This window comes from Rutidosis leptorrhynchoides, chromosome 7 (assembly GCF_046630445.1).
Source record: "Rutidosis leptorrhynchoides isolate AG116_Rl617_1_P2 chromosome 7, CSIRO_AGI_Rlap_v1, whole genome shotgun sequence".
NCBI classification, from domain to species: Eukaryota; Viridiplantae; Streptophyta; class Magnoliopsida; order Asterales; family Asteraceae; genus Rutidosis; species Rutidosis leptorrhynchoides.
The window spans coordinates 150,503,717-150,521,259 of NC_092339.1; the positions used below are offsets into that span (position 1 = coordinate 150,503,717).

The following is a 17,543-nucleotide window of genomic DNA, read 5'->3' on the forward strand; positions in this document are numbered from 1 at the left end:
CTATATCCTACCACTATATATATATATATATATATATATATATATATATATATATATATATATATATATATATATAATTTTAACACAACGCCAAGCATGCTTCCAATTAACCACAACGCAATGCAATTACACAACACCTCGAGCATGCTAACACATAAGCAATGTGTAACTCATACACAACAAATATACACAATCAATACTCCGGGTTGCCTCCCGCTGCCCTACATCATCTAGTGTCTCAAAACATGTCACTAGATATTTAGTGGTCTAACGCATAGTCCACTTTAGTGGCCTAACTCATAGTCCACTCGCCCGTGGTCTAACTCATATTCCACATATCATATGGCTTAACTCATAGTCCACTTATTAACTTATACATACATATACACAATTATTACACTGACCTTGTATTTTCAAGTGATACAAACCTTGAGTCTTGAGCACCAACAAAGCAAACACCTATTTCAAGTAATCACATATTAAGCTAAATACACAATTTAGCTATATCACTAACTTGACACTAGAATTAGTGTAAGTTTGACCCATTTATATTTAACACCAATAACCAACTCATGGTCTACCCATAATCACTAGTAAATTAATGATTATGCTCACAATTTATCACTAGACACTACAAATTTAAGTAACCATGTACCAAATCACAATTTTTGACTTAAACCCTAGTTTGACTTAATTAAAGTCAACTTTGAGGTTCAATCAACAACAACAACCACCCTAAAACTTAATTGATCAAGAACTTGATTATTACTTTACTTTTTGGTCAACTAATTCAATACCCAACCCAAAACCCACATTCAAGTGTTACACAACAACATACTAGACCCAATAAACCTAATCCCTTAATGTATAAGGGTTTATCACCTTTAATACCTCAAACCCTAACACCAACTCAAAACTAAATATGAAATTTCGAATTTAGGGTTTACCTTACACACCAAAATCAAGCCTAGCAGCTCTAGGAACTAAGATGAGCTCCAATTAGGGTTATAATTGCTTCTTTTCTCTCTGATTCAATTTTGCTTCACTATAGGGTTTCACATATACATCGTAGTTTAACTGTGGAACTTTTGAGATGAATTTGGGAGTCTCCTGGCCAACATTAAGCCCTTAACCCGTTTTAAACATAATTTACATAATAACCCATCAACTATAAAATTTGGCAAAAACTGCCAAAAAAAATTAGTGGGCGTTACACTTACCCAATTAAAGTACCAATAACACATAAAAATAACCTAGCTAACAACTAAAAATTTCTTCAACTTAAGCATTTGATATCTTTTTCTTTAATAATAGTTTCCATCTTTTTTATAGCTCGAAGCAATCCGAGAATCATCTCATCGGCTCTCTTACAATTTTGGAACGCAGATGATTATAATCGTATTTCTGGTCTTAAAGATGATACAGTAACGTCAATTTAGATTAAATCTTAATGATGAAATACACATAATTATCATAATAAGGGGTTACAATCACGTGACAGTCACATTTGGGAAATTTAACGGACTGTTAGCCGTCATTAAGTATAGGGATATATTTGGGACTAAATAACGACATTAAGGACTAATCTTGCATGTTAAATTTGGCAGGGAGTAAATGAGGAAAGCAAATGAAAACACAAGGACTATTTAAGCAACTTTGTCTTTTTTAATTATTAATTATAATTATAAATTAATTACGGAGTATTAATCGAAGGAAAAGTAGGAGGGTTTGACTACTTTCAGTTTTACGTGCCTTTTTTTTTTTTTTTTTTTTTTTTTTTTTTTTTTTTTTTTTTGAAAGGCAATGTTAGTGGTTAGCTCACGAAGTTAATTCACGAAAATCCCCCCCCCCCCCGAGACTCGAACCCTGGTCTCCTCGAACACCATGTTAACATGGTGACCAATGAGGCAAAGCCCCATTGGCACGTGCCTTTTTATTTAACCCTAAAATTGGGAGTAGAGAGATTATTAATACAGTAAGTAGTATGGAGGAAGAAGAGCACGAAGTGTACGGCGGAGATATTCCATTACCAGATGATGCTCCTGAAGCTGATGTCGATATGTCCACCGCCGATGATGATGCCGTCAAGGTATCACAAACCCTAATTCATTCAATTTCAATTCATATTCGTTTATAAACCCTAATTATGCATATTCATCCGTTAATTATAAATTACAGGAATTGGATGAGATGAAAAAACGATTGAAAGAGATGGAAGAAGAGGCTGCCGCCCTTCGTGAAATGCAAGCGAAAGTTGAAAAAGAAATGGGTGCCGCTGCTGCTGCTGTTCAAGGTTTTCCTTTCTTTTTTTTTTTTTCTTTTTTTTTTTTTTTAAGTTGTTATTGATTTAGGGTTAATTAATACAAAAATTTAGTTGTTGAATTTAGGTTTTGCTTCTTTTTCATTACTGATTTTGTAGTGAATGATGGTGGATTTGATGTATGCTCTTTTTTACAGATCCTGCAGCAGCTGCTGCTACCCAGGCTAATAAGGAGGAGATAGATACAAGGTCTATATTTGTTGGCAATGTAAGCAACAAAATTATATATTTAATTTATTTCTTATATTCCATTTGTTTAACCCTAGCTAGGTAGAACTGCAATTTTTCCCTGTTACTTTTCTCTTTGATGATAGCTTGATCCATATCGAGTTTCCGAAGTCCTGCAATTATTTTCCTTTTTTTATTTTTTTATTTTGAATGAGGATGTGAATATTATGATCAACACATCATTTCAGAAAGCCTACTAACTAGGAGATGGACTTTGTTTGTTTCTCTGTCTCTTGTTTCCCTAATTTTCCTTTTTCAATCAATGTTTTTTTTCGTCTTACGCCTACTAAGCATTTATGAAGATCAATGTTTTTATTTGTCTGTCACTGTTTCAGTATACCTTTGAGGCTTGTTCCTTAGAGTTTTCTTAAATAAAGATTTGAAATTTAGAAGCGTTGCTTAAGTCTATAACCTCTAAAACAGTAAAAGTAGTTGGATACTAAATCGTTTCTCATGTTGTTCTCTCTCAAAAGAAATCACTCACCTCAAGCTTTTCCATAAGAAAAATATAAGCTTACAGTTGTGCAAACCATCAATGCTAAAAAGTTTATGCATCAGTAATGAATGCCTATTTCTTACCATTGTTTGCCTTGTCAGGATAATTTTCATCATTTTTTTATATACTAAATTTATTATTTGCCTGATCACAGGGCAGTTCAAATTTCCCTGTAGCTCCAGATTTTACCTTTTTACCGTTGATCAATCTGGAAGATGCTCATGCATAAGATCTCCTTTTCTGTAATTAGAATCTCCATAGACTCTCCCTTTTAGTAAAAAAAAAAAAAAATACAGAGGAAAAAGAACAAAAAAAAAAAAAAAAAGAAATGGAAAAAAAATATTGAAAAGAAAAAAGAAAAATATTGAAAAGAAAAAGGAAACAAAAAAGAGTGAAAAAATATGAAAAATTGAAAAAAGTTACATCCAAAAAAAGCAATTTGTATTTTTATATGAAGAGTAGAGTCGAGCCAACTTGGTGCATTAGTTGGAGCTTCCCCGCTGCTGTTGAAGGTGGACAGTGTGACTGCAGTAGTCCTAGAACTGAGTTAAAGTGGTGAGGGGTTCACAATCACAACATATATCTATGACACATTAACCTGTTATCATTAGCTTTCAATGTTGTTCAATATTTTTAATGCTATCTCTAGTTACATATTGAGATATGTATTATTGTGTAGTTTGCTTACATCACGAAGTTAAATATTTCTGACACTATACAACATGTTCATCTCGCATGTTGTTTAAGTTATATGTTCTATCAAAATGAGTTTGATATATTAAACATGATAAACTACTTAATTAGCAAGTACCACCAAGTTGTTTAAGAAAGCCTTTATATGTAATTTGTATTTCCTTCAATTCATTTAAATCTGGATTTTGCAGGTGGATTATGCTTGTACACCCGAAGAGGTTCAACAGCATTTTCAGTCTTGTGGCACTGTAAATAGAGTTACGATCCTCACTGATAAATTTGGCCAACCAAAGGGTTTTGCTTATGTCGAGTTCCTTGAAGTTGAAGCTGTTCAAGAGGCTCTTTCGCTTAATGAGTCTGAGCTACATGGCCGACAGCTGAAGGTAACATTTTTTTTCTCCGTGCCTTTCAGATCTCCTTCGTGTATTCGTGACCCCTTATAAAGAGTTCTCTCCATTGTTGCAAAGTGCGTTTGCGGTGGCCTCTGCGGCGGCTTCGTGACTAGTGCGTTCCGATTCGAAGAAAAATGTTTAATTAGTCGGCCAATGGTCAAAAGTTGGGTCAACGTCAGTCAAAAGTTGACCTTTTATCTTGCCTCGTTCTAGTGTAAACGAAATTATCCCAATCCCATTTAAAATATAGTTGGGAACATCGAATTGCATAGTATCCCTTAAAGATAATTAATTGATACACTACAATTCTTACTATGGAAAACATTATAAAAAACCTATATATATATATATATATATATATATATATATATATATATATATATATATCATCTAAACTAACATCTTATTTACGAGTCATTTATTTTTAAATTATTTATGTTTGAAATGATTATACTAAATATATTCATGTATAGAAGTCAATGTTGGTCAATGTCCGTCTCGACCCCCTTGACCTTATACGGTCTTGACGACTTGTCTTTGTCTCGCGTCTTTTTTAACCTTGGTTGTCTTAATATTTTTATTGCGTGTCATGGCTTCTTTTTGTCGATTAAATTGATTGATTATCAAATAATTATAGTTATATTATGTGCTATCTATAAACAGGTAATGGCTAAAAGGACCAATGTACCTGGACTGAAGCAGTTTCGTGGGAGGCGTTTCAACCCTTACATGGGTTACAGAGGATTCAGGAGGCCATATGTACCTCCTTATGCCTACTCCCCCTATGGCTATGGGTTAGCTTCCACTCTTTGGCATGCTTATATATTTAGACATGACAAAATAAGCTGGGTGAATAGAGGGTAACTTGTTGGTTGCTGGAGGGTTTTGATCCAAAATGTTTTTGTTCGAAGTTTTGAATGTGTCTGTGAACCTAATACGGCCAAAAGAGATATCTCTTTAGTAGTAATAATGACAGTCCTAAGTGTCTATAACCCCCTGAATATGTTTTTGAAGTACAATTTATCAGTGACTAATTTAGGATTAAAATTCAAAGGCGTCCCGATTATTTCTTCAAAACTAATTATATATAAATGGTACTTTAGATGTTTATCTCAAGAAAGTTATAAATCTCACAAATATATGGGTCAGTACAATTTGATGAAGAATACTTTGTAAAAAAAATCAAATTAGTGGTGTCACGGGACCCTAAGCTAGAATCGTCAGTGCAGTTTATGCTTGTCCAAAACTGTTAGTTAGAGACCTACGGGTTGCAAAACTTGAACTCTTTGATCTTGGAGGTTTTTTATGCGTCAAAAATACATTTTGGGAGCAAATTCGTTTGACTCTTTCTTCTTACATCAGATTTTTTTAGTTACTTTTAGACTCGTTGGAGATAAAACACATCTAGTTCTGATATTACCTATTCTAGTTTCTACTGATGTGTCCTAAAGTTAATTAACTCTCGCCTTCTGATACACCTTTCTACAGGAAAGTTCCAAGGTTCAGGAGGCCATCCCGCTACATGCCTTACTACTAAATACCAGCTGGTTGCAGTCTGTTTCTTTGTCAATTGCATTAAAAACAGTATTTATCTTGACATAATGGCTATTTTAAGATTTATGGTTGACAACTTATGGCTACTATGATATTAATAACACCCTTGCAGTGTTGGACTATGAAAATGGATGATGTTTTAATTGTCTTCTTTCTTTGTGTCAAGTTGTTTGCATATGATAATGGGGTATTGTATGATAATGGGGTATTGGGGTGGGTCTTGTACACTTGCAATTTTGTTTGCGGTTATATGAATCTATTATTGCACCCAAGACCGAATGCAATCCCAACCCAAAAGAGAAACGGACATCAGAGACCTGAATGTAACTGATTCTGTTTTTGTTATGAATCGAAAAGTTATTTATTTGTCAGTTTTATCAATGATGTGCTTAACATAATTTTCGAAGTCTGTTCATGTTCAATCAAGGATCTTGTCTTTCATGGTGTATAGAGAATGCATTGGTAGCTTGGAACAGACTAATCAGCTCATTGTCATTTTCATTTTCATTCATAATTAAAAAAGTAAACTAAAATTTGCAATATTATTTATTGACATAATTAATAATTATTGAGATAGTCTTCGTGGTTTGTACTAAATTTGGTTTGTACTAAATTGAAATTGCTGGTGATGTTATTTACTTTCTTCCTCTTTTATACTTCATGCCTTTCACCTCCTTCGTCACCTATCGGCAAACCCCTGGAATTAAAACTCACTCAAAACTTAAAATTACTCAAATGCAGCTTCAATCAAAACTTGAAAAATCACAATAAACTGATCAAAATCTATAATTTTAAATCCACCAACTGAAGCATTGTAAGGAAATTTAAAAAATATAACAAGTATAAAAATACTCTATACATTCATTAATGCATTGTTCACCCTTTTTTACCCACTTTCCAAACGCTAACCACCGGAAATAGGTCATACAATGGTGGTGGTCGGCGCTTCCTGCCATATCTGAGGTTAGCTTCGTCGGATCTGAGGCCGGAGTTAATGCATCAGGATTGTCTGTTGAATCCGATGGTGGTACACAGTGTTCCTTGATTTAATTCTGTTTAAAATCAAAAGGTTATATAATATAGAGGACGAACTTGCTTCTCCCCATGTACTTTGTGTCATGGGATAGGGAGAGGTCATGGGTTCCATCTTTAGGGATGACATGATTTTCTTTAAACCAATTGAACACCAATAATGGTGGTATATATTGACCATATAGGGAGATTTTACCGGATTCGTTCACGGACCCCTACCCGGAACCACTGCCCGATTGGATGTGTTCCCGGGTACCGTCGATCGGGTTCGGGTTTCCGCCCGAACGTGTGTGTTACGTGCAAATGATGAGGGTCGTTGAAAGAAATGATCTACTGATGCCAAAAAAAATCGCCGTTCAAAAAAAATAAATAAATAATATAAAGGGACAACTCATGCTGTTGGTTTAATTGTGTATCTTAATATAATTGTTTTTCTCGATTTCACCGTATTTTCACATAGTGATGGTGTTGTTCCATTTGTTTTTGATATGTAATATAAGAAAAAATATGTATCTGTTACTGTAATTTTTTTCTCATACTATTGTTTTTGTTTCTTGATATAATGTTTTTTTTCATACCATTGTTCTCTAATTACCTACACTATGAAATTTAAGTTCAAATTCACAAGTGAAAAAGGTGATTAAGGGTTTTGAAAATACTTGCTCATTAGATAATTTATTAACGACTTAAACATTTGAGAACGCGTATCGAAGATTTACTTACTTGCTCGACCATATGAATTTTATTGTGTGCATTGTAAAAAGTCTTGATTGTAGACAATAATATAAAATAACATGACCATTTAAAAGTTAATGTATTCAATAAATATTGTATCAAACGATCACCTGCGAAGCAAAAGTTCAAAAAGAATATTAGCATCATAACTTCCATGCCAACGACATCTAGACCGGCGCCAACAAATGAGGAGACGCCGCGAACAACGTACAAGGTGAAAAACGCATTTTCTTATCTTACTATGTAAATATATCACCATTAGGGTTACAAATTAATAAGATTTCGAAAAGAAAAAAAAAGGTCAATGACCAGATCCATCCATGTATTGATGTATGCTATTAATCATGTCTTTCCACACGTGGAAAATCAAAAAAATAAGTTACTTAAATTAAGAAGAAAATAGTGTGATGAAGCATCTCACAAGCCAGATGTATAATTTTGTCATTACATTTGCAGCCATGGCTTACCTACCTACCTAACCCAACCCAACCCAACCCAACCCAACCCACCCAAATAGCCTTATTTGACCACCCTCTAATCTCACCAACTCCTTCATTTCACTTTTTTGTTGTTTATATATATAACTCTCACAGACATTAACACAAACACTTGGCACGCATCATCCTGATTCTGTCAACAAAACCATCATCATCACCACCAACAACAATGGCGCTTTCACATTCATCCACTTTATCCACCAAATCCCTAATCCAAACCTACCCTTCATCATCATCATCATCATCTCACCAACCCACTTTCTCCATCTTACCAACCACCACCACCCACCGCAAACCAAAACCAATCTGCGCCGTTCACGCCGCCGATCCGGCCAAAAACGTCACCAAATCACCACCCACACAACCACCGCCGCCGCCGTCAAAATGGACCATTGACAGCTGGAAATCAAAGAAGGCATTACAGCTTCCTGAATACCCAAATGAAGCGAGTCTTGCAGCTGTTCTTAAAACCCTTGAAGATTTTCCTCCGATCGTGTTCGCCGGAGAAGCTAGACACCTGGAAGAACGTCTTGCAGATGCTGCCGTCGGAAAAGCGTTTTTGTTACAAGGTGGTGATTGTGCTGAAAGCTTTAAGGAGTTTAGTGCTAATAACATTCGTGATACCTTCAGGTTGCTTCTGCAGATGAGTGTCGTTTTGATGTTTGGTGGTCAGATGCCTATCATAAAGGTAATTCAATACACTATAAATATCATATCATGTTGATCCATATGTTTCTATTAAGTTGACTGATTTTATAATTTGTTTGTTTGCAAGATTTTGTATATATGTTGTTTAGTTTATTGCTATTGATAGATTGATAGATACAGTTTCCTGTATCTAAAAAACTTATGCTTTCCTTTTTGGAATCATATAGTAGTACCATTTTATATTAGTTTTTATGAATTTATAATATAAATTTGAAGTTCATGAATCTAAAATTAGCCCAAACATGTACAGTAGTTGTAGATCCAAAAATTTTCTAAACTTACTATATATTTGATTATGGTTGTCAAACTGCCTTTTTAAACATAAACAATAGGGAGTAGTACTTATTTATTTACTAGATTTGAGTTTGAATTAATATAATATAGAGTAAACATTAAGACTCTTTCTTTGGAGATAATAATTAAATAGATTGGTTATGTATAATTATATGGTGATATAGTGATGTGTTCGCACGTTGCTATCGGGCCTAGTTCACTTGTCAATGAGGAAGTCGCTATCATGTATCAATCCGTTTCAGAAAGTGATTGTTTTTTAAAAATTGATGTACCATGAGGAAGATTTGTAAAATATTTTTTGATATTTTCATGGGTGGTAAATTATGCTTTTTACAATCATTTTGATTAAATGTTTTGTTGAATGGATTGTTAATTTAGGTAGGAAGAATGGCAGGTCAATTTGCAAAGCCAAGATCAGATGCATATGAAGAAAAAGATGGGGTGAAGCTACCAAGTTACAAAGGAGATAACATCAATGGTGACGCTTTTAATGAAAAATCAAGAATTCCGGACCCTGATAGAATGATTCGAGCTTATTGTCAAGCTGCAGCTACTCTTAACCTTCTTAGGGCTTTTGCAACTGGAGGTTATGCTGCAATGCAAAGAGTTACTCAGTGGAATCTTGATTTTGTAGCAAACAGTGAACAGGGTGACAGGTATGTATTGAACAAAATCTTAAATTACTTTGTTTTAATATAGTCTGTTGATGTTGAATATATATATATATATATATATATATATATATATATATATATATATATATATATATATTTTTAAACATATTTGATGTAAAAATCGACTCGTTTGATCAACTTGGCTAATTTTTCTCCCTCATACTACAAAAAGGTGAAAACTTTTTGCCAGATATCTTTGATTTTTTAGTGTATATCCTTTTCGACCACTAAATTCTTTTCTTTACAGTTGCTAATTGCAACCAATTTACTTATGAGTGAGTTGTGTTCAAAGTTATAGAACTCTTAAATTATTTGATCTGTAAAAAATTTAGATTATGTTCGTAGTTATATATAGCTAATAATCTAAGTGGACACCACTAGCTATTTATGCAACTTTTGAACCTAGTGTACCTTCCTGTTTTAGCACCTATACTGTTTTTTTTTCCTCTCAAAACCCCATCCTATGTGCAACAATAAAATGAAATATCACACTTAGTAAGAATGAGTGAGTCTGAAAAAGATCAAGAAATAAAACTGGGAGATAACCATCTTACTTGGTAACTTTAGTACAAAATGACTTGTAACTTAATGTGATTTATTTGTTATAAATCTGCATAGCTTCTTATCTAGTTTCTTATGATATATATATTATCTCATTTGCTGGATTGTATTTAATTTTAGTATGTGATTATGATGATGCAATAGGTACAAGGAACTAGCTAACCGTGTGGACGAGGCGTTAGGATTTATGTCTGCTGCTGGACTAACCATTGACCACCCTATTATGGCTACAACCGATTTCTGGACGTCTCATGAATGTTTACTCTTACCTTATGAACAATCACTAACTAGGCTCGATACAACTTCTGGCCTTTACTATGATTGCTCTGCTCACATGGTCTGGGTTGGTGAACGTACCCGCCAACTCGATGGTGCACACGTCGAGTTCTTACGAGGTGTCGCCAATCCTCTTGGCATCAAGGTATCATTTGATCTCCACCTTTAGGATGAGTTTGTTTACCCACTAATTGAATGGTTCAGCATTCAATGCTGAACCATTCAACATTTAGCGCATTTATTTCTGGCATCTGAATATGATGCTGAACGGTTTAGCATTTAGTGCTCAACCATAGTGGCATATGAGTTGAAACACTTTTTAACCATTAAGTACCTGAATTTCTGCAATATCCTCCTCAAATTATACCGAGAACACTTTCCAAACAGCTATAATGAATCTTTTATTCTTATAAAAGGTTAATAACATAATTTTACCTCATTCTTAGTGTTTATTCATAATTCAAAATAATTATCAAACATGTTATTGTCATTCAGAATCAAACCAAGTTCATCTTGAACCTTTGAATCATAAAGGTTATGAATTCATCGCTTAATCATTCCGTTGTATCAAACACAACCTTAGTTTATGTTTATACAACTTTACCCGTGTTTTTATTTTTTTTATTTTGTAGATTGGGTGTTTGAGTATGAATTTGATTTGCAGGTGAGCCAGAAGATGGATCCAAATGAGCTAGTTAAGCTTGTTGACATTCTGAACCCTAACAACAAACCTGGAAGGATTACGGTAATTGTAAGAATGGGAGCTGAGAATATGCGAGTGAAGCTTGCTCCTTTGATCAAGGCTGTGAGACAAGCGGGTCAAGTCGTGACTTGGGTTTGTGATCCTATGCATGGAAACACTATTAAGGCTCCTTCTGGACTTAAGACACGTCCCTTCGATTCCATATTGGTACGCTTTCTCATCCATTTCCAATTATGTACTAATTCAACAATTATAGTCTTGTTGTGATTGGGTTACAATAATGTAGTTTATTATTATTATTATTTAAATGAGTTGTTTCAACTCGTTGTACCCGCCGCCTCCTTGATATATCAATTGGACCTTCTGATTTTGTATCAAATCAAATAACTGCGCTAAAAGTGCCACCATATTCCATGTCCAAATTGATCAAATTGATCTTCACTTGTCTAAATTTTTAAGATCAAAGTGCCATCATATTCCATGTCAATTTATGTTATTTTTTTGTTTGATATATGAGGGGGGGTAAAGTTGGAATATCGTGTAGTAGTTAGATGATACATCAATGTCAAGAGGAAATTGGTAAGGAAATGTATGTTGAAAAATCAATGTACTTTATGCTGGATTGGACATCTATATAATAAGCAAATTGCCACATTCTACAAACAGTCTTAAATTTGACTTTAAATGGTTAAGAAATTTGACTTTAAACTGAAACTTTTTCACCAATAAATACTTTCTTTAGCCTAGGTTAGTTTTTTCTTTGATATATGAGGGGCAAATTTGGAATATTGTGTAGTAGTAGTAATAGTAGTAGTTGGATGATACATCAAAGGTCAAGAGGAAATTGGTAAGAAAGTGTTTGTTGAAAAATCAATGCATGCACTTCATTCTGATTTGGAAATCTATATATTAAGCACATTCCGTAGTGTCTTAAATTTGTGTTGCTTTTAGTCAAAGTTAGGCTTAAAGTCTAGACTAAAATGGAAAACCCGTTGTGCCACCTGTACAAACTAATGCCACGTAGACCAAATAAATGGTTAAGATATTTGACTTTAAACTGATGTATACTTTTGTAAAACAGGCTGAGGTGCGAGCTTTCTTCGATGTTCATGAGCAAGAAGGAAGCCACCCGGGCGGGATCCATCTGGAGATGACAGGTCAGAACGTAACCGAATGTGTCGGTGGATCAAGAACAGTGACATTTGATGATTTGAGTTCACGCTACCACACACATTGTGACCCAAGGCTTAATGCTTCGCAGTCACTAGAGTTATCATTCATCATTGCTGAACGATTGAGGAAGAGAAGGATGGGGTCCAACACTCTATCTTTCAAGTTATAGTTGCATCATCATTTTGCTTATTGAAACTGTGTTGAAATTTTGGGGTTTGCTGAAGTTTGTGTCGTTTTAAGTTGATGTGTAGTTTGACTCTGGACAAAATAATTACTGAGTTATGATTTGGCTTTTAATAAAATGAATTGGTACCTTTTTATCTGGATCACCTGTCTGCTAGTTTACTGCCCAAACTCTTTTTGAACATATAGTAGATTATAGTTGCGCTCGTTCAAAATTTACTCAAAAGAAATGTGATTGACTAGATAAAAACTTTGGGTGACTGTCTTACTAAGTGAAAATCTACATTTATAGTTTTTTTTTTTTTTTTCCCCCTGGTTATTCTTGGGTGTACGATTTAGAATGAACAGAAGTTTCGATTCATAAGAAACAAAATAAAAACATTTATCACAAAGTGTTTCTACTAAATGTTCATATTTTCATCCCATCTATAATGTTCGTGAACAAAGTTTTTTCAAAAAATGAAAAAAAAAGAGTTTTTGCCTCCCCGCTTCCCCCCGATTGATTACTTCTCTCTTGATCCTACCACTATATATATACGGGTGTTGACGGTATTTTCCATCGGGATATTTCATGTTAACATAGAGGTCATCGGGGTTGGAATTAGGTTTCTCTATTTTGATGTCTTTTCCCTTATTATTTTCTTTTGCCTTTTCAAATTGGGTCGGGGTAATTTCTATAACATCATTGGAATCCTCATCGGGATCCGATTCATCGAAAAATTGGTAATCTTCCCAATATTTTGCTTCCTCGGCGGAAACACCATTGACCATTATTAATTTTGGTCCATTGGTTGAGAGTTTTCTTTTATTTATCTGTTTTTCAGTGGTTTCTGATATTTCCTCCTCCGGAACCTCTTCTTCTTCCGGTTCCTTTTCTTCCGGTTCCTCTTCGGGAATTTGTGAGTCTTCCCAATATATATTCGACTCTTCATTATTATTAGGTGAGTCAATAGGATTTGTACTAGAGGTAGACATCTATCACACAATATCAAACACATTAAGAGATTAATATATCACATAATATTTACATGTTAATAATATATAGTTTTCAACAAAAAGTGTCTCTACTAAATGTTCATATTTTCATCTCATCTATAATGTTCGTGAACAAATTTTTTTCAAAAAAATGAAAAAAAAAAGTTTTTGCTTTTCCCCCCGCTTCCCCCGGATTAGTTACTTCCCTCTTGATCCTACCAATATATATATATATATATATATATATATATATATATATATATATATATATATATATATATATATATATATATATATATATATATATATATATATCGTTTAAATAATAATTAAAATGAGTTAAAGTAGGATGTTAGAGTTTATGATACGAAGGAATTAGTGAAAAGATTGTTAAAGATGATTGTGGTAGGAACAATATGCGTTAGCCTTTTAAAAATATACTCCTTGGCAATGTTATAAAAAACCCGATTACTCGACGATTAATTCCCGATTACTCATTTTTAAAAAGATCCCGTTTCGATTTTTCAAAACCCGTTTAATTAAATAGTTAACGTCGATTGATAGGTCAAAATTAAATTTGATAATGAAAGTCGGTCAAAGTCAAAATTAATCAGCATGTTAACATGAATTTAAACTAAAAATTGAGCATTTTTTCTATAAAACTAACAATTTTAGATAATTGTGTTAAAGTTTATGTTTATGTTTATGCAATTCTTGTACACTTACACATATAATTTTTAAAATTTAATATCTAAATCCCTAAACCCCAAACCCTGCCCCATGTCCCTTTAAGCATGTGTTACGCGATTTTTCTCTCACATGTTGGTCGTGGGACCGGTCGGTGTGGGGCCGTCAGAAGGTCGGTTTACCCTTAAACCCTAAACCCTAAACCAAATTTTTAAAATTTAATATTTAAATGTATAAAGCACAATACAATTACTCCCCCCCCCCCCCCCCCTTTTTCCCTCCCCTCTATCTTCTAAGAAACCCTAATTCAAAAACACAGTCGTCACCTACCATTCTTCTCCTCCGGCCGTCGGTTTCTACCGGCGGTCCGGAGGACCTCTCATTCCATCCTTTTTATTATTCTCCATCTCTTATTTTTAGTCTTTTTCGTTCGGTAGCTTGTCCATTTTTAGGTTTATTTTGAATTTGCAGTCCTAAGTAGTTCGTGCTTTTTATGGTAGTTCATGAGTGTCGTGGTGTTGTTACTTTCAGACCACTCTCTCTTGTTTTCGATCGGTGGTTTCCGGGTTGATTTAAGTGGCACTGTTTCAGATAGATCTAAGTGGAGGAAGTTGGGGTCTTGTCAGATGACCTTTTTTCGAGTTTGTAAGCTACATAATAAAATTGGTCGAGTATTCACAGCAGATTTCGTGTGTTCATTCAGGTCGGATGGCGAATTTGGGTGGTGTTCCTTCTGGTTTCGAGTAAGATTCGGATATATTTGAATGTTTTCGGGCTTTTTCGAGTTGTTTCGGGTTGTTTCGGTTATTTTCGAGTTGTTTCGGGTTATTTTCGAGTTACGTGGAGTGGGTTCGGTTGTTTTCGGGTGATTTTTATGTTGCGACAGTACCAGTATAGCATCGAGTTTCTTCAAGCCGTGGGAATCAGATAGGCGAGCTATATAATTTTGAATGATTTGAAAAGCCATTTGCAATTTTATGATATCGAGTTCTTTCATGTGACCACCTTTTTCACTTGTCTGTTTGATTTGAATGCCATCTATGGAGTAGAAGCTTGAGCTGAATTTCAACTCTGTTAGCTACAGAGTTTATACGAGTAATATTCTAATTGGTGTAGAATCTTTGTGTTTAAATTATAATATTTGCTAGTTGATCATGTACTTTGGTTATATATAATAGCAGTTTTCGTGGTTTGTTTTGGGTTATTTATTTCGTGGGTTCGGGTGATTTTGGATAATTTTTTCGGGTGGTTTCTGTTTGTGATATTAGATGGTGATGGCAAGTGGTTTGCGGTAGTGTTTTCGGGTTGTTTTGATGCTTTACATGTCATAGTGTTAGGGGTGTTAGAGATCGAGATGGGTAATTGTTATTATTATAATCAAGGTTCATGATCATTGTTTTCGAGGATTATATCGTGAAATTAGATCGATGCTTCGGGTTTTTTCGATGATTGGTGTCGCGGTGATTCTTCATTGTGGGTTTTGTTGATTGGTGGTTAGGTCGGGATAAAGTCGTGGATATTGGTCGTGATTTTACAATCGTAGTTTCTTTCTCCGCTACATCTCTGCATTTCACTATACCACCACTTGGTTAGATTGTGGGATCGACAGGTGTTATCTCAGTATCGTTGTAGTATCGTGTGGCTGTCGTGGTTTGCTTTTCACCCGATTTCATGTTTCTAACTAGTGTTGCCCTTAAGTGGTTGATGTGTGCAGCGGTGTATACGAAATAGTATTATTTTTAATATGAAATACGGCGTAATATGATACAAGTTTTATTCATTTATATAGATGGGATATGCTTAAACATTGCTATAACACTTATAGGCAGTGTACCTAATCGTAGAGTAGTATAGTTTTTAGTAAGTCCGGTTCGTTCCACAGGGAGCTAGTGATACATACTATATTTTTAACAACTATATATATATATATATATATATATATATATATATATATATATATATATATATATATATATATATATAAGTAGTAATAATATTATATAAAAGGGGGTTTTACCGTTTAATGATCGGTTTGTCGATTTTATATTTTAAGCGTAAAGATAAATGACGATAATATAAATGACAGAATTTAAATTGCGATAAAGTAAATTGCAGTAATTAAAATGACAGTAAATAAAGGTACGATGAAATATGAAATAAAAGTATTATGCTTATTTAAACTTCCGTAATCATGATGTTTGACGTTTTGATTTTAATTTATTTATCTGGGTTAACTGTCCTTTGTCCTGGATTTATTTGATACCTATCTGGTTTTTGTCCATAATAGTCCATCGGTCATAATTATAAAATGCTCGTCAAATTAACCTTATTCCCGAAGTCAAATATTCCAACTAATTAGGGATTCGAACTGTAACAAGGTTTTAATACTTTGTTTAATGATTACACCAGGTTATCGATTCGAACTGTAACAAGGTTTTAATACTTTATTTAATGATTACACCAGGTTATCGACTGCGTGTAATCCAAGATTTTAATACTTTGTTAACAATTACACCAATTATCCTTGTATGTAATCCACCCCTGTTTTAATGAGATATGAATATTAATTTACCCACTTGATCAGAATGAATAATCAATTACCCAACCCGAATAATTAATTAAATGATCGTAAAAAATGTCGTATAAACGTCACTAAATAGGACATACATAATCATTTTAATAATTATTAGATTAATTAATTTGAAGATAGGTTCGACAGATTCTAATGAGTTGTCATTCGATTTGACAATACCCCCCATCTATTAATAGTCAATAGTCCAATGTCCATAAGTGTCGGTCTTTTGTCCAAACCCGAATTATGGTACAAAATTCAATAACCCAATCTTAATTTTTAGTCCAACATCACGATTACTTCGGCTCAAATAAGCATAATAATAACTTAGTTACGAGACATTAATTTAAAAAGGAAGAACATAGCTTACAGTGATTATTTATCGCGTAGCGTTACCCGGACAGAGTTCCGACTTACAAAACCTTAAAACATTTCTTACAATAATCCAATTATTATTATACTTAATTTAAACTTAATATTATAAATATAAATATATATTACATTGATCAGAGGAAGGAAAAAAAAGATGTACATCATTTGTCCGAAAATTGCTTAATTTATAGATGTGGCCTGACTTTTGGCCCCATGCGATCGCATGGAAATTTTGCCTCCAGGCCATGCGATCGCATGGCCCTCTATGACAGCTAACATTGATTTGTTTTCTTCTTTGCCGACGTTTTATTTATATATATATAATATATATAATTTATATTAATTATATATATATTATATTATATTCTTGTGCATAGTTGACTTGTAATTTTCGCTCTGTTGACTCGCGCGTTGATGC

At 33.8% G+C, this 17,543-nt stretch overlaps 2 protein-coding genes across 2 annotated transcripts; both read left to right on the forward strand.

The window, feature by feature from the left end:
- The first annotated feature begins 1,687 nt into the window (after positions 1 to 1,687).
- LOC139857354 (polyadenylate-binding protein 2-like) lies at positions 1,688 to 5,834 on the forward strand. The gene is made up of 7 exons (XM_071846099.1): positions 1,688 to 1,752; positions 1,930 to 2,089; positions 2,179 to 2,293; positions 2,458 to 2,528; positions 3,929 to 4,120; positions 4,793 to 4,923; positions 5,618 to 5,834. Exons 2-7 carry the CDS (start codon positions 1,985 to 1,987, stop codon positions 5,664 to 5,666), a joined length of 663 nt encoding a protein of 220 aa, XP_071702200.1. The 5' UTR covers positions 1,688 to 1,752; positions 1,930 to 1,984; the 3' UTR covers positions 5,667 to 5,834.
- A 2,188-nt stretch (positions 5,835 to 8,022) lies between these two features.
- LOC139857089 (phospho-2-dehydro-3-deoxyheptonate aldolase 2, chloroplastic) lies at positions 8,023 to 12,658 on the forward strand. The gene is made up of 5 exons (XM_071845813.1): positions 8,023 to 8,635; positions 9,328 to 9,605; positions 10,329 to 10,605; positions 11,125 to 11,370; positions 12,245 to 12,658. Exons 1-5 carry the CDS (start codon positions 8,117 to 8,119, stop codon positions 12,503 to 12,505), a joined length of 1,581 nt encoding a protein of 526 aa, XP_071701914.1. The 5' UTR covers positions 8,023 to 8,116; the 3' UTR covers positions 12,506 to 12,658.
- The last annotated feature ends 4,885 nt before the right edge of the window (positions 12,659 to 17,543 follow it).